The sequence below is a fragment of the Thermobia domestica genome, chromosome 4 (assembly GCF_964235325.1).
Source record: "Thermobia domestica chromosome 4, izTheDome1.hap1.1, whole genome shotgun sequence".
In the NCBI taxonomy this organism is placed as follows: domain Eukaryota; kingdom Metazoa; phylum Arthropoda; class Insecta; order Zygentoma; family Lepismatidae; genus Thermobia; species Thermobia domestica.
The window spans coordinates 32,649,529-32,672,933 of record NC_137457.1 but is presented as its reverse complement, the minus strand read 5'-3'; the positions used below and the strand labels follow the sequence as shown (position 1 = coordinate 32,672,933).

General features: G+C 37.0%; 1 protein-coding gene across 5 annotated transcripts in view; it reads right to left on the bottom strand.

Moving 5' to 3' along the window:
- The window catches only part of LOC145683819 (uncharacterized), a 119,805-nt gene extending 98,274 nt beyond the window's left edge, over positions 1 to 21,531 (bottom strand). Inside the window, exons 1-2 of one of the 5 annotated variants that reach the window (XM_081755414.1) lie at positions 21,181 to 21,531; positions 17,043 to 17,216 (exon numbers count right to left, since the gene is read on the bottom strand). In XM_081755414.1, coding sequence (XP_081611540.1) covers positions 17,043 to 17,216 — 174 coding nt within the window. In that variant the 5' untranslated portion in view covers positions 21,181 to 21,531. Of the gene's footprint in view, positions 1 to 17,042; positions 17,217 to 21,180 lie in introns of those variants that run through there. The other 4 variants (XR_014131185.1, XR_014131183.1, XR_014131182.1 and 1 more) reach the window with 4 other exon arrangements.
- Positions 21,532 to 23,405: the final 1,874 nt, after the last annotated feature.

Here is a 23,405-nt window from a genome sequence, read left to right as displayed (position 1 = left end):
TCACATAGACATAACAGTTTTTAGTGAACACGTGGGTGAGTTTACAACTGACTAGTGCCAAGTGAATAAACTGTTACTGTTTTACCTGTGTTAACAAGTTTCAAAGTAGTGTTTCATATTGCACTTTTTAAAAACATGGCGGAAGAAAAGAAGTGCAGTTTCACCTGTCAGGAAACACAAGAGCGGCTTATAACTGGAGGACCAGCTCGAATTCGATCAATTATGTTGGCAAGTAGTCTTAGACGTGACGGACGGTTTATTTCTCTTGAGGAAAATGTGCCAATATACTTTCATAAGGACTGCGTATCAACATATACTTCGCAGTGGCATATCAAGAGAACCAAAGAGCAGTCAACTTCAACCTCCCCTGGACCACAGCTGAAACGGATTAGATCAGACGCAAAACCTTTCAATTTTCGTACTGACTGTCTATTCTGTGGAGAGATCTGTACCGACCCTGATAAAAAAAAAAAAAAAATCCAAGTCGATGGCGCAGATATCACCTTCTTAGAACGGTCGATCGTCCAGGGCAACCGACTATTCAAGAAGCTATCCTCAAAATATGTGATGTTAGAAATGACGAATTATCCGAAGCTGTTCGAGTGCTTGTAAATGGAGCTGTTGAAGATCTACATGCGGCAGACGCTCGTTACCACAAAGACTGTTACAATCAATTCTTGCACAGTAAGTCAGCTAAAATTTGTTCACTGAAACGCAGCATAAATAAAGGAAGTGACGGAGATGAAATCAACGCAGCCACGACAGCTTTAAAAGAGGACACTTCTCGTATTTGGAACTCCATCGAAGTTTACTATCTTTATCAACAGAACGGTGGATCTTGAACTGATCGTCTTGCAATTATAAGAGATGTTCAGGAAAGAATAGGTAAAGACCTTCTAGTATTGTCCTCTCCTGGTGTATCCAGCATTCTTGCCTTTAAAAATCAAGCTGCTCTTGCCATGAATATTACCGAAGAGGATGGCGATGATGGAGAAACAAATAAAAGAACTAAGTACAAAGATAATGAATGAAGTGAAGAAGCCTGATAGATTGAAAAGTTACGAAACTACCCTCTCTGAAGACAATATTAAAAATAATGTTAGTGAAACTTTACTTTCCCTACTAGAGATGCTTGGAATTACTGAACTACCTGCAATACTCATTGGAAATATCAACTGCAGCATTGACAAAGCAGCCAACTACTCTCCAGATTTCTCTTGCTATGCTTCTGAACAGCAAACGTCTCATTGACGAATTCTATAAGTTCGGAATCACTTGTAGGTACAGTGAGACCCTAAGATTTAATGCGTCAGCTGCAGCACAAGCCAGCAAAGCACCAACTTTGCAAGGACTTAATCCCTCAACAGACGGATTTGTACAAGCTGTTGGTGACAACTTCGACACGTCTATTTCATCTCAAAATGGCCTACGTCAAACTCACAGTATGGCTCTGCTGATAACTCAAGTGGAGAATTTAGGGAGTTGCAACTAACAAAATTTGTCGCATTACAAAGGAAGAAATGAAGGAACGTGTGACTAGTGGAGTGCCTGTACACCTGTACACAGGGCAAAAAAAGCCACCAATGCCCCAACATTTCTCAGTAAAAGAAGTGCCAACTCTAGCATTACTTGCATCTCAAGTTTATTCAGTGTACAGAGCACAGAGAATAGATTTCGAGTTTTTAAAGTCGATCATTAGGAGTCCTGAAGTCACTCCTGAATATGGTGGCTATAATACAAGAAAATCAACAGCCATTAAACAAGTGTTAAAAGGAGTTAGCTTGAAAAAATTGGGGTCTCAGGAAAAGATAACCAGTGAATATAGAACAAGAAGGAACTGACTTTGTAGCTACGTGCTATTGTGTAGCAAGTGTGAAGTCTATGAAAGAAGTTCGTATTAACGTTTGGAAGAAGAAAAAAAAACTGCATCTGCTCACACAAGAGCCCCACTACTTTGCTCTCTTCCATCTACGTCGGAAGCTTTTAAACTAAATGTAAAGCGCGCACATCTACAAATGCTAATTTGGCTGAGTGCAGACAGGGCAGACCCACCAAATGTTGATCCAACTTGTTATGGATGGACACGTGATGAAACAACCAAATCGTTAAGGCCAGTTATGCTTCCTTTAAATGTTGAGCCAGCTCCTGCCGATGTACTTCACCTAATCAAATGTTCCTGTTCGTCAGGAAAACCTTGTTCAACCAGAAGATGTAGTTGTGTAGGTAAACTACCTTGTACAATGTTCTGTAAATGCTTTGATGGTAGATGCTACAACAAACTAAACATGTACTCGCATAAAGACGCTGACGAGAGTGAAGAAAGTGGTGAGGAATAATATTACAAATAAACATGACATACTTAAGTCATTATGTAAGTTTATCTTGAATAACCATTTTTTACAGATAAGTGTGGCTTTTAGAATACCATTAGAACATTCATTTTCGAAGTGTGCGAAACCTCTCGAATTACAGTGCTACATTATAATCAATATCATAAAAATCGAAGAAAGTTATAAGAATATTTATTTTTTTAAAACATACGATTTATTAATACACTTTACTGATAATAGAAAATTTTGTAACAGTCTAAATACATTACATTCGTGCTTAATAAAAATGTCTCGAAATTGCAAATGTTGCCCTAAGGGCTGATATCGTTGGAAGGATTGTTCGAACAGAAGCAGAAATGGATGAAGCATTAATTCTTTGTTAATTTGTATAGAAGTTCAAGGTACACAACTATTTTTAATATAGATGATGGGAAATAATGAGTTTAATGGGAAATGGTAAAGATGGCAACCTTTCTAATATTGTTTACTAGTGTAGAAAGTTCATGAAAATATAAAAATATTTCTTTCGGAAGGAGATACACCCATTCCTTTTGTACTTTAAGAGCTGAAAGATGCTTTGGGAGGGAATTTTCCGGAATTTCCTATTTTATTTCAGTTTCCTGTTCATTGCAGCCCCAAGTGGTTAACATTGTTGGAGAGAATGTTCCAATAGAAGCATATTGGGACCGTTAATCTGAACCGTTAATCTACGTTAATTACTGTAGAAGTTACAGATAATTTCCCAGAAGTCAATAATTTTTTGGTAAAATACAAATGATGGGAAATTGTGAGTTTTGTGGGAAATGTTCAAGAGTGCCAGGGCGGTACCGTTCCTAATATTGTTTGCTAGTGTCGAAGGTTCATGAAAATATAAAAATATTTTCTTTCCGGATGGAAATTCGAGGTACGGCTCTTGGATATTAACAGCTGAAAGACGCTTTGGAAAGGAATTTTTCAGAATTTCCCATTTTATTTCCCTTTTCTGTTTGTCGGAGCCCCGAGTGATTAACATAGTTGGTAAAACTGTTTCATTAAAAGCAGAACAAGGTTTGAATTCTTATTCTACGTTAACTACTGTAGGAGTTACAGATAATTTGCCCGAAGTCAACGATTTTTTAATACAAAGGGGGAAAGGGAAATCGTTAGTGAGTTTTGTGGGAAATGCTCAAGGGTGCCAGCGTTGCACCCGGCAGTTTTGGATTCACCACATCAAAATCTATAAGAAAACATCAAAAAACCTTGGTCACCCCAAAATGCAAGGTTCTCTTGCTCTGCCATCAGACTATAAGTAATGACAACGACGTTAGTTTCGTGAACTTTGGAACATCCAAAAAACATATCGTGAAGAGTGCACAATTCCTACATCGCGACGTTCATAAATACACATGGATCTTGCCAGATGGAAGAATACACAATCAAATTGATCATGCTTTAGTAGATAGAAGACAGTAGTCTAGCATAATTGAAGTTAGTTCGTTCAGTGGATCCGACTGTGACACTGATCACTATCTGGTAGCAGTGATAACAAGAGAGAGAGATTATCGTTGAATAAAGGGAATATTCAACATATAAAAACGAAAAGGTTTAGTTTAAAGAAATTAGAGAAGAACCACACGAGAGGGGAATACCAGATTGAAGTGTAATAGATTCTAGTCTTTAGAAGGTTTTCAGAGCACTAATGTTCAGGATACTTGGTTTCAAATTAGGGACAGCATTAAAATTTTAGGAAGAGAAAAATTGGGGCACGCGGAAATACGGAGGAACAAATTATGGTTCCACCAGGAATGCACCAAACTAACGGAGAAGGAAAAATAGACGAAACTGCGTTGACTACAAAATCCGAACGATGTAACTACTCTAAATTTCGTTGACATCAGACGGGAAACTTCCAAAATGTTTAGAAGAGAGAAACGCGATTTTTTTGAATGATTAAATTAATGAATTTGCACATAACAGTAAAAGAAAAAAAAAATCGAGATATGTTCAAGGGCATCAACGAATTTAAGAAAGGGTACCAATCTCGCACTATATATTAAAAAGAGACAACGAAACAATTCTTACTGATACAGATAGCATCTTGAATAGATAGAAAAATATCTCTGACGATATGCTTAACACGCAGCCAAAAACTAATGCACGGCAAAACCATACATTTCAAAGACCAGACGAACAGAAGTAGAAATTGCCATAAGAATCGAAGCATACGAACTCAAATCTCCGGGTGTAGACGAAATTCCGGCTGAGTTAATCTTAGCTGGAGACGAAAAATTGAGGAACAAGATACACAAACCCACTCTCCTCATCTGGAACAAGGAAGAATTAACAAAAGAGGAGAAAGAATGGATCATTTTTCCAGTTCACAAGAAAGGCGACAAAGCGGATTGCAATGATTAACGAGACATTTCTTTTGTGTCAGCAACCAACGAGGCAATCCTCTCAAACATTTGATTATCAAGATTGATCCCATACGCGGATGGAATTATTAGAGATTATCAGTGTGGATTTGAACGAAATCAATCAACAATGGACCAGATATTTACCATCCGCCAAATACTTGAAAAGAAATTGGAATGCAATACTCCGGTACATCAATTCATTTATTGATTTTAGAAAGGCTTCGAATCTGTTAGGAGATAAATATACAACATTCTTGCAGAATTTGGAATACCGAAAAAGATAGTTAGATTAATTAAGATGTGTTTAAACGAATCCCAAAGTAAAGTCCGAGTAGGAAAATTCTTGTCCACGAGCATCCTCGTCCAGAATGGCCTGAAACAAGGAGATGCGTTGTTGGCATTATTATTCAACTTTATTCTGAAGTACGCTATAAGGAAAATCAAAGATAGCAACCAGGGCATACAGCTGAATGGTGTTCACCAGTTTATGGCGTATGCTGATTATGTAAATCTGATAGGAGAACAATAGAAAGAAATGCAGAGACATTAGTAAATACTTGCAAGTTTAGAATTAGAAGTAAATGCAGAAAAAACTAAATACATAGAAATTCAATGGGATCGTAATACTGCAAATTATGGATACGCCATACAATCTTTGGTCTATATCTCATTAACTATATTTTGGGCTATATTTCATTAACTATACTTTGGACTGTATCTCATTAACTATCCTTAGGACTATCTCATTAACCATCCTTTGGGCTATATCACATTAATTACTCTTTGGGCTAGAGATGCAAGGGCTCGTTAAAAACAGGCATTTTTGGGGAAAAAACTCGGTTTTTTCTGCTTCGCTTTTTTTGCTCGGGGAATTTTGGGCTTTTTTCAAAATTTTGCTTTAAATTGATAAAGCAGACTGTTTCGCTTCTCTACAGCACAAGGACTCATTTGATTAGTGGTTGATGTAGATAATAATATAGAACCTGTAAAATAAACCATGAATTTCGAAAGGATTTGTTTAAAATTCTTAACATATTTACATTATGAATTCCAAAGGATTAACTAATATACATATAATAATTTTTTAACTTCTTATACACAAAAATAAGTACTTTTTTAAAAAAAAAAAGATACACAAATAACTAGCAAAATTGTGTGTTGTATTCTTACTTCAAAATATCACACACCATTTTTGAAACAAAAAATAAAACATGGGAGAAATACATTTATATGATAATCTTAAAAGCTGCACATCAGAGCTTGGTTTCGGATGGTTCTGCACATTCTTGAAAGTTTTAACTTTCATATACATTGTATGAATATTTCGAACAATTTTTTCATTCATTGATCACATACGTAATAATGTTACCACCTACCAGGTGCTTGGAATCTGCAAAATCGGTAAAATTCCGAATTCTATAATGCATTGGCTGTTCCTTAAGCTTGTTCAGAATCGGGAAAGTACCAAATTTTCTGTTAATGGATCATATGCGTAATAGACTCTTGATCTGTTCGTGCGGTTTCCTAGATTTATAACTACCATCATGGTTTACCCAGTCCTGGAGATTTCTGATATTTTAACGACAGGAATTTAACATATGATTACGAAACTTTTTTTTTTTTTTTAAAAAAAAAAAAAAGGAAAAACTATGAAATACATTCAAGAAGAGTGGAAAGAATCAATCACTGTTTCAATTCACAAGAAAGGCGACAAAACTGAATGTAATAAATATCGAGGCATTTCTCTTTAACATTCTATTAATAAGATTGATTTCATATGCAGATGAAATTATTGGAGACCAGGGTGGATTGATTTAAATCAGTCTGATTTAAATCACGATTTTAATCAAGATTTAAATCACTTGATTTTTTAAATAAAAATCGTTGATTTAAATCAAATTCCGAAATGAATTAATTTAAAGTGAAAGTAAGTAAAATCCCTTTTCTCTTTTGTTATTCCGATTATGGAAGATAATAATCATAATACAGTGAGACTCAAATGTATGTAAGCACAGCATGAAACGAGTATCATGTGGGAACTATCAGGGAAAATCCCGTTTGAACGGGTTACGGGTGAACCCTGCTTTCTTCTCTTTGTAACACAGGGTTTTAAAATTTCTGTTCCAACGGGGAAATCACCATGGACATTTAAGATGAAAGCTCTTTTGTGTTCATGTCTATTTGTTTGTTTCCAGATAATAGGGGCGTATTTAGAGGGTTCGATCCCCTCTCCGAAACAAAAAAAAAAAAAAAAAAAAAAATAGATTTTAAAATTTTGGGCGAAATTTATGTACTAAATACATAGAAGTTCCTCGGGATCGTAATACGACAAATTTTGGATGCGTTAAAATATCGAATAATACTTTTGATAAAGTGGATACTTGACCCCATTGCAGAACATGCCGCGATCTGCGATGTGATCGCAGAAAATTTGCCGCGCCTGTGCAGGAAAAATTGTAAGAGGAAATAAAATAGCCAACAGAAAAGTATAAAAACGTGCCTGCTATGTATAGATGTCTTAAATGCACGGACAACTCGCATTTGAACTGGTTTTCACGTCACATAAAGCATATTTTTAACAATCACAAGTGTTTCTTCTTCTGGAACTGATCATCTTGATTTTTTTAATTTTGGAATTCCTGCAAGGAATTCGTGTTATTATTCAGTTCAAAATCTCTTATCTTCGCGAATTGTGTCGAGGAATTTAAAGCTTTAAAATATATAAAACGATAATTATGCCTGTTGTGCTGTATGGTTGTGAAACAAGGTCGCTTACGCTGAGGGAAGAACGCAGACTGAAAGTATTTGAGAATAAAATCCTGAAACGAATATTCGGAACCAAAAGGAACGGAAATGAGAAATGGCGAAAACTTCATGATGAGAAACTGCATAATTTATACCATTCACCAAACATTGTTAGGGTCATCAAATCTTGGAGGTTCAGGTGGGCAGGACTGTAGCGAGAAGTCCAATCGGAAGAAAGTAGGAACGCTTTCAAAGTTTTAACTGGAAGTCCAATCGGAAAACGACCATTAGGAAGACCTAGTCGCACATGGGAGGGCAATATTAAGATGGATCTCGCAGAAATAAGAATACAAAATAGAAACTGGATTCAGTTGACTAAGGATAGAAGTCAGGAGAGCTTTTGTGAACATGGCATTGAACCTCCGGGTTCCATAGGTCATAGAGTGAGTTAGTTAATTTTAGGCGAAATTTATATACTTTATATGTATTTCGTGCCGCTAGCTAGTTCCAATTGTTTAAAAATATGCCCCTGCCAAATATCAGTAACTTTCGTGAAAAGAAAAGTGTCATGTTGATATACATTGCTGTACTTTTTCCTTAATGCTTAAGAAACATTGTTTGGGATTGAAATAGGGTAACGATTGGGATTTAATTCAAAATTAAAACCCAATACTTTCAGTTAAATGACATAATTAACATTTAATACTAATTCCTAATGTTTTTTCTTCAGTTCGCGACTTGTATCATACGAAGAAAAAGATTTGATTTAAATCAAAAAAATCGATTTAAATAAAAAAAATCAACAAAAATGATTTTTTTGAAAAAAATCATGATTTTTTTCCACCCTGTTGGAGACTATCAGTGTGGATTTAGGGAAATCGATCAACTATCGACCAGATATTTACTATTCGATAAATACTCGAAAAGAAATGGGAATATATTACCCAGTACATCAGCTGTTTATTGGTTTTAAAATGGCTTATGACTCGGATAGGAGGAAAACATTGTACAACATTCTTACAGAATTCGGAATACCGAAAATCTAGTTAGATTAATTAAAATGTGTTTAAATGAATCCCAAAGTAAAGTCCGAGCGGAAAAATTCTTGTCCATGAGCTTCCACATTGAGAATGGCCTGAAACAAGGAAATGCGTTATCGGCATTATTGTTCAGCTTTGTTCCGGAGTACGCTATAAGGAAAATTAAAGATAGCAACCAGGCCCTAGAGCTGAAGTATTCACCACGTTACGGCGTATGCTAGTGATGTAAATTTAATAAGGGATGATAGGAGGACAATAGAAAGAAATGCACAGTCCTTATTAAACGTTTGGAGTGACATTGGTTTAGAAGTAAATGCAGAGAAAACTAAATACACGGAAGTTCACCGAGATCGTAATATGGAAAATTATGGATGCGTTAAAATATCAAATAATACTTTCGACAAAGTGGATACTTTCAAATATCTGGGATCAATATCGCCAGACCAAAATTATATCCACAAAGAAATTAAATGTCGACTGAAATCAGGAAATTCATGTTATTATTCAGTTCAAAGTATTTTGTCGTTGCGAATTCTGTCGAGGAATTATAAGCTTAAAATATATAAAACGATAATCAAGCCTGTTATGTTTTATGGTTGTGAAACATGGTCGCTTGAGGGAAGAACGCAGACTGAAAGCAAGCATTTGAAAATAAAATCCTGAGACGAATATTCGGACCCAAGAGGAACGGGAATGAGGAAAACTTTATAATGAAAAACTGCATAAGTTATACGGTTTACCAAACATCGTTACGGTCATCAAGTCTAGGAGGCTCAGGTGGGCAGGTCATGCAGCCAGAATGGAAGAAGGTAGGAACGCTTTGAAAGTTTTAACTGGAAATCCAATCGGAAAACGTCCATTAGGAAGACTTAGGCGCATATGGGAGGACAATATCAGGGTGGAAAAAAATCATGATTTTTTTTTTTTAAATCATTTTTGTTGATTTTTTGATTTAAATCGATTTTTTTATTCAAATCAAATCTCTCTCCTCGTATAATACAAGTCGCGAACTGAAGAAAAAGCATTAGGGATTAGTATTAAATGCTAATTATGCCATTTAAGTGAAAGTATTGGGGTTGAATTTTGAATTATCCCAAATCGTTAACCTATATCAATCCCAAACAATGTTTCTTAACCCTTCTAAATTATTGCTTTTTTTAAAGGTAAATTATAGACTTTCAGTCATGCAGCTACAGCATCATCCCTATTTATCCTAGGATAATGGTACATACATCACTCTCTTTAGAATAGAACAACTTTTGAAACGGTAACATTCACATTTCCCTATCATGTCCCTGAAGCGGGAAATTTTGAGAGTAATCGACATTTTCTTTTTTTAAATTTTGATACCCTCTGGATTCCCCTGTGTTAACGCACAGACCTCAAAATCAACTGGGAAATACTAAGGGGAGTACCGGTACTAAATGTGTGTACAAAATTTCAAGCTTCTATCTTGAGTAGTAAGGGTGAGGAAACTATTGAGGTAAGAACATTCCCACAATGGCCCAGATGACCCGGATGTAATATAAAAATTTCCTCAGACATCTTTATTTATCCTAGGATCATGATTTGTACATTATTCTCTTCAGAATAAAACAAATTTTCAAACGGTACCCTTCAAATGTCTACATCATGTATCTGCGGCGGGTAAATAACGAAAAAAGGAATTTTCTGTTAAATATATATATATATTTTTTAAACTTTTACCTCTATGGACCCCTCCCCCTGTTTTAAGGCAGAAATCTTAAACAAATCTGAAAAATACTGAGGGGTCCACTGAGTAAATGTGCAAAATTTCAAGCTTGTAGGTGCAAAAGTAAGTGCGCGAAAAATATTATTCCCCACATACCCCAGATTCCCGTATAAAACAGGATCTCAGGTAACAGTTTCCTGAGACATCCGTATTTATCCTAGGAGCATAGTACGTACAACATTTTCTTCAGAATAGAACAGCCTTTCAAACGGTACCATTTATATGTCTCCATCTGAGGCGGAAAAATCACGAAAAAAGCTATTTTTGTTAAAAATGTTCTCCCTCTGGACCCCGCTGTTTCCATGCAGAGATCTGAAAACATCTGAAAATTATTAAAGGGTGCACTGAACGAGTGTGCAAAATTTCAGTCTTCTGAATGCAAAATGTAACCCGACATAATAATAATAATAATAATAATAATAATAATACGGATAACAAAAAAATATCTTTTTAAATTTATGACGTCACGACGCCCACACTATGCCTCAACGCAGAAAGGCGTGAAAGCATATGTAACGTGTTCTAGAATGCCTCCAGTCTTGAAGAAAATGAAGTAAAAAGCCTTATTGGTACTTTTTTAATCGAATAATGAAGATTCTACCCTATCACCTAAAAATAACTAACTAACTAACTCTATGGCCTATGGAACCCGGAGGTTCAATGCCGCGTTCACAAAAGCTCTCCACTGACTTTTATCCTTAGCTAACTGCATCCAGTTTCTACTTTGTATTCCTATTTCTGCGAGATCCATCTTAATATTCTCCTCCCATCTGCGCCTAGGTCTTCCTAATGGTCGTTTTCCGATTGGTCTTCCTGTCAAGACTTTGAAAGCGTTTCTACTTTCTACCATTCTAGCTACATGACCCGCCCACCTAAGCCTCCTAGACTTCACGACCCTAAAAATAGGAGATATAATTTAAAAAGTTAAGCATTAAGAAAAAAGTACAGCCACGTTTATCAAAATGACAGCTTTTTCACAAAAGTTACTGATATTTGGCAGGGGCCTATTTTTAAAAACTCAGAACTAGCTTACGGCCTAAATTTCGCCTAAAGTTCTAAAATTAACAAAAAAAAAAAAAAAAAATGGAGAGGGGATAGGATCCCTCTAAATACGCCGTATTATCTGGGAATAAACAAACAGACACGCACAAAAAAGAATTTTCGTCTTAAATGTCGAACGATTTTAAAACCCAAACCCAATGTTACGAAAAGAAGAAAGCAGGATTGCTCAGTTACCTGTTCAAAACGGGATTTTCCCTAATCATCCTCTGCATGACACTTGTTTTCGTACTATACTGTACATTTGAGTCTCATTGTATTATGATTATTAACTTCCATAATCGAAATAACAGAACAGAAACAGGATTTTACTTATTTTCACTTTAAATTAATTTATTTCGGAATTCGATTTAAATCAACGATTTTTATTTAAAAAATCAAGTGATTTAAATCAATCCACCCTGGACGATATTAAAATGGATCTTGCAGAAATAGGAATACAAAGTAAAAACTGGATCCAGTTGGCTAAGGATTGAAGTCAGTGGAGAGCTTTTGTGAACGCGACATTGAACCTTCGGATTCCATAAGCCATAGCGAGAGAGAGAATACATTTAAGTTAAGCACAACTGCACAACAACCATGAGTGAGTGGTTAGCTTTTGCGCTTCTATCGGGAAGTCCGGGATTCAACCCCGCATTCGACCATTTTGACAAAAGTTTTTCTTAATTGTATCTGTGAATGTAGAGATAATGCGTATACTGTGAGTTCTGGCCGACTTCGTTTCTTATCGTTTTTAAATCGTTGTTATTACTTATTACCAGCAGTGACGGATTTGCGAAGGGGGTTAGGGTGGGGATATTTTACGGGTGAAGCTTGTACCCCGAAATTACAGAATTTCTAAAACGAACGAAATATTTGTTATGCCTTTACTCATAAACTTAAAGCTCTTCTCAAATAAAAATTAGGTATTTTTAGAAAAACTAAACATTAATAAGAAAAAACCCTCCCAAAATACTTTCTCTACATCCGCTACTGATTATCAGTATAAAATGGTCTTCACGGTTGTATCCGGAAGGTTATTGCTGAATATACAAACAAAACGAAATATTAGTTATGCTTGTACTCATAAACTTCCAAATAAAAATTAAGAAATTTTAGAAAAAACAAACATTAAGCAGAGAAACACCTCCCAAAATACTCTTCTGAATTCGCTAGTGATTTGTATAAAATGGTATTCAAGTTTGTATCCGGAAGATTATTGCTAAATCATTCCACAGCTACAGTATAACATGAATGTGGATACGCTTCGACAGCTACGCTTTGACAGATATATTGACAAACGTACGCTCTGACGAATATATTGAAAAACAAAAGTTTAACTTAGTGCTAGACGCCTGAGTAGGCCTACTAATCTCTAGGAAATGAAACACGGATGACTAAACAGAAATGATGTAGAAAAGAAATGTGGATAAGTTAAATATCTTCTACACTTGCCCTCAAATACTACGTTCTTTATGTTCACTTTGATTCATAAAACATGTGTTCCATCCATCATGATGGTGAATTCCAGAGCGAAATATAGCATTTAGGTCATGAAATCTTATTTAACTTTAGAGTATACTATAAGAAAACTATTTAAATAGAAAAATCATGAAAATGAAAAAAAAAAAAAAAAAAATATTCCGAAATTCTCGTTTTTTCCCCCAAAAAAGCCGGCTTTTTATGTGCAAAAAGCCATCGATTCAAAAAAGCTCTTTGCATCTCTACTTTGGGCTATTTCACATTAATTATTCTTTGGGTTATATCTCAATAACTATTCTTAGGAATATATATATCTAATTATTCTTAGGGCTATATCTCATTAAGTATTTTAAAGCTATATTTTATTAACTATTCTTTGGACTATATTTCATTAACCATTCTGTGTAATGTAGTCTTGGATATGTCGTAATGAGAAGCTTGAAGAGGGTATGCTTCAGCATCAGTTTCATTCTAATACGGCGCGTGGTTATCGTGTAACATCGTTTTGAGTTTGCAAAAATTTCTCGGAAACTACATCTGAGACTGTACAGATTCATGTCATTTTGTTCCCCTGAATGAGATCTATCGTATCTCTCATCTTTGAACATACAGGTATTTTCAAGTTAAACGTTGAGAATATTGTAAAATTTTAAAGACACCCCCTTTGAAATGTTCCTCTGCGTTCAGCCTTTACAGAATACATATTTACCAATTTGGTCTAAAGGGATTAGGAGACAATGCATTGAAAGTACTGACTTCAATTATTAACAAGATCTACCTGAGCGGAGATCAGTCAAAGGAATTTCTGGAGGTTACAATGATTGCATTACCCAAGAAAAAGGAAGCAAACAAGTGCAGCGATCACAGAACCATTAACCTTATTTCCCACACTGGAAAGATAACTGCGCTCATACTGAACAGACGATTGGAAAATAAGATAGAAGAGATGTTGGACGAACGTCAATTCGGATTCCGGAAAAGAAAAGGCACCAGGTATGCCATTGAGTTGATGAGAATTATCTCAGAATGAGTTCTGGATGTAACGGAAGAGTTGTGTTTCTGCTTCATGGACTGGCAAAAAGCTTTTGACAGGGTCAATTGGACGAAACTTTTACAAATGCTTAAAGAAATTCGAGTCAACTGGAGAGACCGACGGCTCATTCGCAACCTGTACATGGGAAAACAAGTTAAGATGCGCTTGAATGAAGTAGAAACCAATAGTGTGGAGACTGGAAGAGGAATCAGACAAGGATGTAGTATGTCGCCCCAATTATTCAACACTTACAGAGAATGATTAATGAAGGAAGCATTAACGGCAATTGGAGATTTCAATATTGGAGGACAGATCATTAATGCAGATGATACGGTTATTATAGCTACAACTGAAGAAGGAATACAGGAGATGATTGACAAAGTAGTTAACACTAGGAAACTATATGATATGGAAATCAACATCGAAAAATCGAAAGTCATGAGAATATCACGTGGAAATTCGCCCTTACAGGTCAGAGTGGAACAAACAATATTTGAAGAGGTCGACCATTTCAAATATCTGGAAAAAAAATTTGACGAAAAGACGCGTATTGCTCCAGAGAGATCAAGTTGGGAAATGTCATAGCCAAAGAAGCATTCAACAAGAAAAGGTGAGTCTTAACTAAGCAGTCTTAATATTGGACTAAGGAAGAAATTGGTCAAGTGCTATATATGGAGCATCGGACTTTATGTTTGAGAGACTTGGACATTATGGAAAAGAAGAAATATTTACAAAGCTTCGAAATGTGATGTTGGAGGAAAATGGAGAAGATAAAATGGACACAGAAGTAACCAACGAAGACGTTTTAAAACGGATAGGAGAGAAGAGGATGCTTCTAGCCACCATCCTTCGTACAAAGACCAATTGGATTGGACACATCTTGCAAAGAAATTGTCTTCTTCATACTGCCATAGAAGGAAAGATGGAAGGAAAGCAAGGAATAAGGAGAATAAGAACACAACTGATTGATGACTTGAACAATAAAAGAAAATATTGGAAGTTAAAAGAGGAAGATGAAAATTGAGAAACATGGAAGAAACATTTCCAGGCCCAAACTGAAAATTAAGAAGAAAAGAAAAAGGAAAAAACCTTATTAGTCCCAGGACCTGCCAATGAGGAGAATACTTAATAATAATAATAATAATAATAATAATAATAATAATAATAATAATAATAATAATAATAATATCCTATCTGTTCAATATCATTAATTTAGATCCTCTACATAACATTGCAAAGACACTGAATGTTCTTATATCAATTAAACGAATGTGTGTTTTACTTATCGTAGTTACACTCTTTCGGCTAATGGAGGAGGATGCTTAATAAAAGTAAATGTTTATGAAATAATTGGTAGTATGAAAATGTGGGAGGAAAGGGGAGAACCTCGAGTAACTCTACGTTGTCTATCACAGAGCCGCGCGGCTAGAATCAAATCAGGAATCCTCATACCAGGGGTATACGTTGTATGATAAGCAGTGAGAAATGCTGTCATATTATGTTGCCATATAGATATAAGTTGCAGTAAAGATGTACAGCTTTTCAAGATACGCCAGTGACTGAATCAAATGAGTATTTGGCGCGATCCGAACCGCTGTGGATAAAAGATTGTGTGAAACCTGTATCGTAACTACCTGTGGACAGCAGGGGACCTGTGGATAAAAAAAAGAGCACCCCATTTGACACGTACCGTAAACCATGCGGATAAAACTAGCCTAATGCAGTTAAGATTCCATGTGTGGGTAAAAAAAAAAAAAAAAAAAATCGCACAAGCGGTCAAGTAAGTTAATGTAACGTTACTATCACATTGGGACGAACGCATTAATTACTTAATCTCTATTGACATAGGCTATCATAAAATGTCTACCTGAATACAGAATATCCCTTAATGGATCCGGGGTTTTGGGGGTATTTTTTAGACTTTCAGTCACGCAGCTACTACATCGTCACTATTTATCCTACGATCATGGTTCATACCTTATTCTCTTCAGAATGGAGCTGGTTTTCAAATGGTACCACTTGCATGCTCATACCGTATACCAGGAGAGGGATTTGGTTTTTTCAATAAAAACCATGGTTTTTGCCAACTCTGATTACAAGTACTCTTTGACGGATAAAATAAGTGAATGCATATAAAAGATGGCTCTATTAGATGCTATTTTTCACTGGCGGCATACTTCTTTCCAATGTACAGAACCTATTTTGCTGCGTTCCATTTCAACTCAGGCAAAAAAATATAAAATTGTACCATCACTAACTCAGATATTGTTGAAACTTTTTTTATAGCAACTAGACATGCTTTTAAGAGACCCATATTTTTTTGTTTTGTCGAAAAAATTTTCCCGCCAAGTAATGGGCCATCAAAGACGCGGAGTACAATTTTTGTTGAGATCTGGGGATTGGGCGGGCCAAGGGAGGCGTTGAACTTCATCCCGATTTTAGTAAAACCACGCTGCAACAGTGGCAGCTGTGTGAATGGGTGCATTATCATCCTGGAAGATGGCGTCATTGTCCGGGAACAACATCCGGACCATAGGATGAAAATGATCTCCTAAAACTGCGACATAATCGTCGGCAGTGATTCGTCCGCTAAGTGTGACCACAGGACCCAATGAAAACCATGATATGGCGGCCCACAGCATCACCGAGCCACCGCCATGTTTCACAGTTGGGCGGAGACACTGCAGATCATAAGCTTCTTTGGGCGTTCTTCACACATAAACACGGCCCGTGGTTTGGAATAGGGTGAAGGATGACTCATCCGACCATATCACACGTTTCCAGTCCTCAACGGTCCAAGTTGCATGGTCGCGGCACCATTTGCGGCGTGCGAAAGCGTTATGGTCCCTGGTGAGCGGTTTGGCCCGTGCAACATGACCCCGTAAGTTCATGTCATGTAATTCGCTGCGGACTGTGATTGTCGAAACAGGGTGGGGGAGCTGCTGATTGAGTCCCTCCGTCACTTGCTCCGCAGTGGCACGACGGTTCTGCGTGACAATGAGCTTTAATACCCGGCGTGACCTGTCACTCATGATTTTCTTCCGCCCTCTGTTCCGCTTCCCCGATGTGGTTTTACCGTGTGTTGTGTAGGCCGTCATCACCTTCGACACCGTTCCACGCAACACACCTAATACAGTAGCCACTGCCGTCACAGTCACTCCACATAACCACGCACCAACAATTTGCCCTCTTTGAAAATCTGAGAGGTTTCCCATTTTACACTACCTCCGTCTGCTGCAGCCACTGGACACTGCTGTTCCACTGCGCCTGACGTAGTATGGAGACCGACCCAACACACCAACACCAGCGGTCCGGCGCTGCGGGCGCCACGACACCACTGCCAACCCATACATCTGCCGTGTTGCCAACTGCAGGTGTTTCCATTTTTCTGATCACCATCTGTAACTCGAGTGTAGAGAAAATCTGTGATTAAAGCAGTCATCCCCCACTGTGTTGTGAAATTAACTACATAAATATTTTCTATAGTTAACGCAGTTTCACGACGTAAATATTCTGGTGAAAGTTAGAGAATATATGTGAAACTTGATACAACTTAGTTAAAACCAAGTGAACACACATCGTGAAAATCCATTGCGTACATGTCTGATCAATAAGCAAATTCAATCTTCGCAGTTAATCACGTCAATATTAATGGTAAGATAGTAAAAGATATGTGGAAAGACAAATTCATTTGTCGTACTATCAATTTATCGTATATCAAGTAATTTCACCGTAAACCGTACAATAAGAAGGTGCAAGTTGAAGTAACCCGGATGGAGCCTTATATTCATCGTCGGAATAAGAACACATACCTAAAAGGAACTCTTTTTTTTATGGAAATACACTAAATCCCTCCCTAAACCCCCTGTAATCAATGTGAAAAATGGTGAAGTGTTCAGTGAACTAACGTGTTCCAAGTGGTCGTGCACCACTAATCTTAATATAGGCCCGCAATGAAAATATAAATCCATTTTAAATTAATTCTTCGTCTTTTTAAATTTTTTTCTTCTATATTAAATGGGCTAGAAGGTTCTGAAAATATTGATTTCCACGTTTCTTACATAAATCAGTACAGGAATTCTTAGCATTTTGTGTTGGTATTCATACATACTCTGTACGCCTCAATGATTTAGGGTAGATACGAAAGTAACCGCATGAGTTCATTTTGGTTTATGATTTGATTAAGAGCTGCGTTTAACTTTCGTTCTAACCACTGCCACCTGCAGAGTTAAGTATTTGTTCTTACTGACCAGTAAATTTGTTTTGGATATAAAAATTAACAGCGTGAACATGGGAAATCGAACCTGGCCGGGCATACGCAGTAGGAGCTAATTTAAAAGTCGCACAACACACACACACACACACTTCCCTCGCAAGTTGCGGACTGACCCACTTTAGCCGAATACTATAAAATTACGAGTGACCCATTCTTATGCTGGGATTGTTCTGTTTAAAAAGTCAGTAAATTTCTTTGGAACACGTAAGAAAATGTTTCGACTTTCTTAACTTTTTGTCCTTTTTCGATCACTGTAATGACATCGCACTTAATTGAGGCTTTGTCTGGAGCATTCCAAATCATCACTGAGGTAATAAATCAGGCTTTTTATAGATCATCAGAATTTATTGGATAGTCATTTCAAGTCAACTTAAAATGCGAGTTTCGTAATCGTAATTTCCACCTCAGATTACTTCGGTTTAAGAAAACGGAGGAGTAGGGAAAGGTTCATTTTACTATTTCGGAGAGCCTTTTTGATCAAAATAATAAAAAAAAAAACAGTCAAAACCTTTTATTCTTCATTTAATGAATGTGAACAACAAGCATCATCAAATCATTGCACTTTCATTGTTCCCAGTGTTGCTAACTGTGACATCAAAGTTAACGAAACTTCGCTAACTTTAAAAGGCTGCAGTTAATTCATGAAGCATTGGTCGAGCGTGGTATTTGGTGTGTTTATTATCCATGTAAATTTGAACCAACTGACAAAATTTCAGAACTTTAAAAGATGGTGTTTTCGAGAAAATGGTGCCCAAAAATGGCGATTTTTGATAATTTTACAATTTCTCGAATTTTTACGACAAAATGGCTGCACACAGAAGCGATACAATGTCTTTTTCGGAAAGCGAGTAACTAGGTCTTACCAACCGTGAAAACTGAATTTGAAAATTCGAACCGGAAGTGCTCGAAAAAAATTCGCAAACTTCAACTTTTCAGATAAATTGATGTTCATTTGTTAATTTATGTATGAAAAGATACGCATGCGCAAACGAAACTTTATTTATATCCCTATGTACATACCACAACAAGAATTATAACTCTACCTGTCTCCATAGCCGAATGGCGAGGCTCCGAAATTGACCATTTTCCATGTGTTCTACAAATCATAAATTGTACTCCCCGTCTTTGATGGCCCATTACTTGGCGGGAAATTTTTTTCCGACAAAAAAAAAAAAAAAAAAAAGTCTCTTAAGAAGATGTCTAGTTGCTATAAAAAAAGTTTCAACAATATCTGAGATGCTGGTGGTACATGCTCTGCCTGAATTCAAATGGAAGGCACCTTTTATGCTTACAAGTGGAGCGTTACAATTGTGAAGGGGGAAGGTTCTAGAACACAGGTTCCCCCATGTAGCTTAGTAGCTAGGTTGGTTCCTTTCTGTACCAAAGTTTAATTATTAAAATACATAGTATTGCTGAACGAGCGTTAGCGAGTGAAGGCGTGTTAGAGCCCCGCAGCGCACGTTGTTTTCTGTTTTTATTACAACTAGACGGGAAGAGGGACCAGTGTTATAGAACCTTGCCTTGTGAAGGCATGACAAAACTATTGAAACTCGTGTCATTGCCAAAACTCACTTCTTTCCACTACTCTCGCTTCTACGCATGCTTACTATCGCTGACGCGCTCGCTCCCTTCCGACGCACACCCGCGCGGGCCCATCAGCTTCGCCCTGCCCTCAGTCGGTTAGATAGCACTCGTGCTTCTTTGTAGCCACCCAGTACATGTTGATTTGTGAATTTTGCACTGTAGTTTTTATTCTACACATCCGGAAGCCATATTTATACATAAATCGTAAAAGAATTGTAATATTTCAACAATGACTTCTGGTGGCCCCTTGAATTTAATCTATGCCAAGTGTGATATTTTCATATCGCCCAGTAGAAACCTTTCAAGGAACTATAAGAAGCAAATCACTGAATTATAATTTTTCAACAATTCTTTCTAGTGGTCCGCCAAAAGTAAACCTGTAGGAGACAAAAAAACTAACCGTTCATACAAGGATCACTGCACTCAACTAATAAACTAATAGTATACACTCAACTAATAGCATATAACGGTTCCTCATCGTGTTCCGTACTCGAGGATAGTTCTTACTCTTGCACCACGTACAGAAATGGTTGTATGTCATGTACAAGTGGTAACAGAACACAGAAGAAACCCATATCATGTTGTACTCACACTGGAATATGCAGTATGAGTACACCGTGATCTGCATTTCTTATGTGTGCTATTACGACTTCTACATGAAATACCATCACGTTTGTACGTAATGCAACAGTAAGAACTACCCTGAGCACGAGACATGCAATATGCGTTCAAGTCCCCTCCCCCCCACACGCACATAGTGAAATATAAAGTACGGTACAAGAGCACTACAGAGGCGCACATAAAGTAACGGGTACGTACAGGTCTTCATGAAAACCTGTACGGAATGACCTCCAAACCTTCCTTTCTGCCTGCAAACAGCGCTAAGCAATCAAGCTTGACCTGGTACTATTCCGTACATCTCAGACATTTGAACATCAGCAGTCGTGAAGAAAAACAACACCTAAGAAGAACAACAAAGGTGAATACAGGTTCGTTCTTTTTTATTTTCGTACCAGTCGACAAGTAAATGAAAGTCGCTTTGTTACCCCATTTTCAAGTTCCTAGATCCTCAATGAATAATCTGTAAAAGACTGAACTTCGTGAGTCCTCGGGAAATGATGAGGACCTGTTGTGTACTATATCCCTCTTTTAACATAAAAAATGTCAAACACTTAAAAGTAAAATAGCATACACTGCACAAACACACGCTTATACACACTTGTTAAATATTACTTCTATTCATGTTTCTGAATTATACACGTTCTGTTTTGCCATCTCAAAACAGTGATAAAAACCGTTAAAATATCTTGTAACACATTATAGGTACATACATTATTTCATCATGAGCAATATAAATAATTTAAAATGGATCTTAAACTAATGCTACAAATCTAAATCTACTCCAAATGCTCTATAATGCACAACACTATATTCCAAATTCAATCTTAAAAAATATTAACACAAATTAACAAGACACATATATTGGAGAGATTAAAACCTCACCTACTTGGGCTATTAGAAAATACGACACTAACTGCTTCAACTATCAGCATAGATCCTTTTATAAATGTTAAGTACTGCATTATCCACTTCAGTGCTGTTTTTACGGTATAAATGGCAGGCGGAAAAACGATATGTAATCATGTAACATATGCACGTATGGAAGCATTTTCATACATTTCAGCGGCTCGGCTGTCATTTCTGAAGTGCTTGTTCGTCTTCTTCTTCTGCTGCTGTTCTTTTTTTTTTTCTTGGACACTATAACAGTGTTAGAGTGAGTGCCGCAGGCGGGACTCCTAGGTCGGCCAATACTGTTATATTTGTTCTAAGAGAGAGTGAAAGAAAGGTAATAATTCCGTTCCCAATACAGTGTTGCCAACCAATTTTTCGAAAAATCAGGAAAATTCTTATCCAAAATCCAGGAAAAATCCAGGAGATACAACTTAATATCTAAAGATGTTAATTAGGATGATTATTTTTTTTACAAGGCAAACCCATCAATGATTATACTTACCAATAAAAGGATAATCATCTTTGTCTGCGTGCATGTCAACATTGACTCTGCTGGTCAGAGAGCGATTCACAGGGGATCCTAGCATGAGTTGTTACAAGTGAGACTTCTTGTGTGCAGCAATCCTTGCAAAGTTTGGGTATCAAGTCTGTCTCTTTTGCTTTCATCAAATTTACGTTTGAAAACACTTTTTTTTTTTTTTTTTTTTTTTTTTTTACAGTGACACTTGAGGAAGGCAGAGCAAAGACATAACGAATGTGGATAAATTCGGAAATATTAACTGGTTAGACTATCTACTTTTTTTTACTAACAAGCATCAGACACGCCATTTAGGGAGGGCGGGGAGGGGCAATTGTCCTCCCTGAGTTGGAGATTTATATTGATTTTATCAATAAAATAGTAGTGAATCAATGAAATGTGCGAAATTTCACTTATATCAAAGGGTCTAATACCCCTAAGCAAAAACTGAAATGACGCTCCTGACAAGCATCCAAAAATCTTGAACAGAAATATCATTTGCAGTTTACAAATCTGTGTTTCGCAATAACCGTCATTCTGTGTCTACTTGTTGCAATTTACTCTATTCTATATCATTAGGAAAGTCAGTTACGAGAGGACCAATTGATTGTGCCGAATTCTTTATCTCATTTAATGGGCTAATCATCTCCAAATGTTTCATGACGGTATTATGAAGTGTATCTCTCTCTCTCGAGTTGAGTTGAGTTGAGTTGAGTTTAACGTTTCGTTCAACAGCAAGGCTATGTGAGAGGTGGACCTACTAATTAACGTAGAATCCGAACCACAAGAGGTCCCACCGGGAATTGAACCCGGTTATTCCACGCCAAAATCATGCACGCTAACTGCTTAGCCACAGGGGAGCTCATATCTCTTTCGAAAAATGAAAGTACATGAAATCTTAAGTTTTACGTCCCACGATTATGCCGGTTATGCTAAAGGAGACGGTGATGATGAGAGATGAGTGAAATGGTGGAATGAAGAAAGTGGGAGGAAACGGGAGAACCCCGAGAAAACCCACGAGCACGGTGTTTGTCCACCACGAAGTCCACACGGCGCGAGCTGGGATCGAACCAGGGACCCCAAGCACCGGAGGTGAACGCTATACCACTGAACTACCGCGCCCCCGTATCTCTTTCGAATTTGATGTACTGCTTCAATATATAATTCAAGACACCTGAGTTAAAAATCTTGCAGTCCATAATTTGGGAGATTTCTTGATGCCATGGATAGGGAAACTTTTGCTGCAAAGTACATTTCATCTGCAGATAAGAACTCCTTTTGGTTTCTGAACTCTACATTTTCTAAGAGCTTTCGGATCATGTTGCAAAACCAGGAGTTTTCAACATCTTTTAAAGAAAAATCAGTAGACCAGGAGATAACTTAAAAACCAGGAAATCTCCTGGAATATCAGGAGACCTGGCAACACTGTCCCAATATGGAGGGAGGAATATTTCAGTCGCCATGTAAGTGTCTTCAACAGGATAGAACTTCCGAGATTGATGAAGAGCAAGCAATGGCTGAAAGTAAAATGGATGGCGAAGTAGAGAGTTTCTTCATAGTGGTCAGGCAATATTTACGACTGGATAGATACTTCCTGCGTATGGGTCATGTACAGTGGCGGCGGTTGGACGTTAAAAGTGGGAAGGCAAGACATGATCTGAACATGTGTATATCAATGTTAGATTTCCTGGCTGTTTCT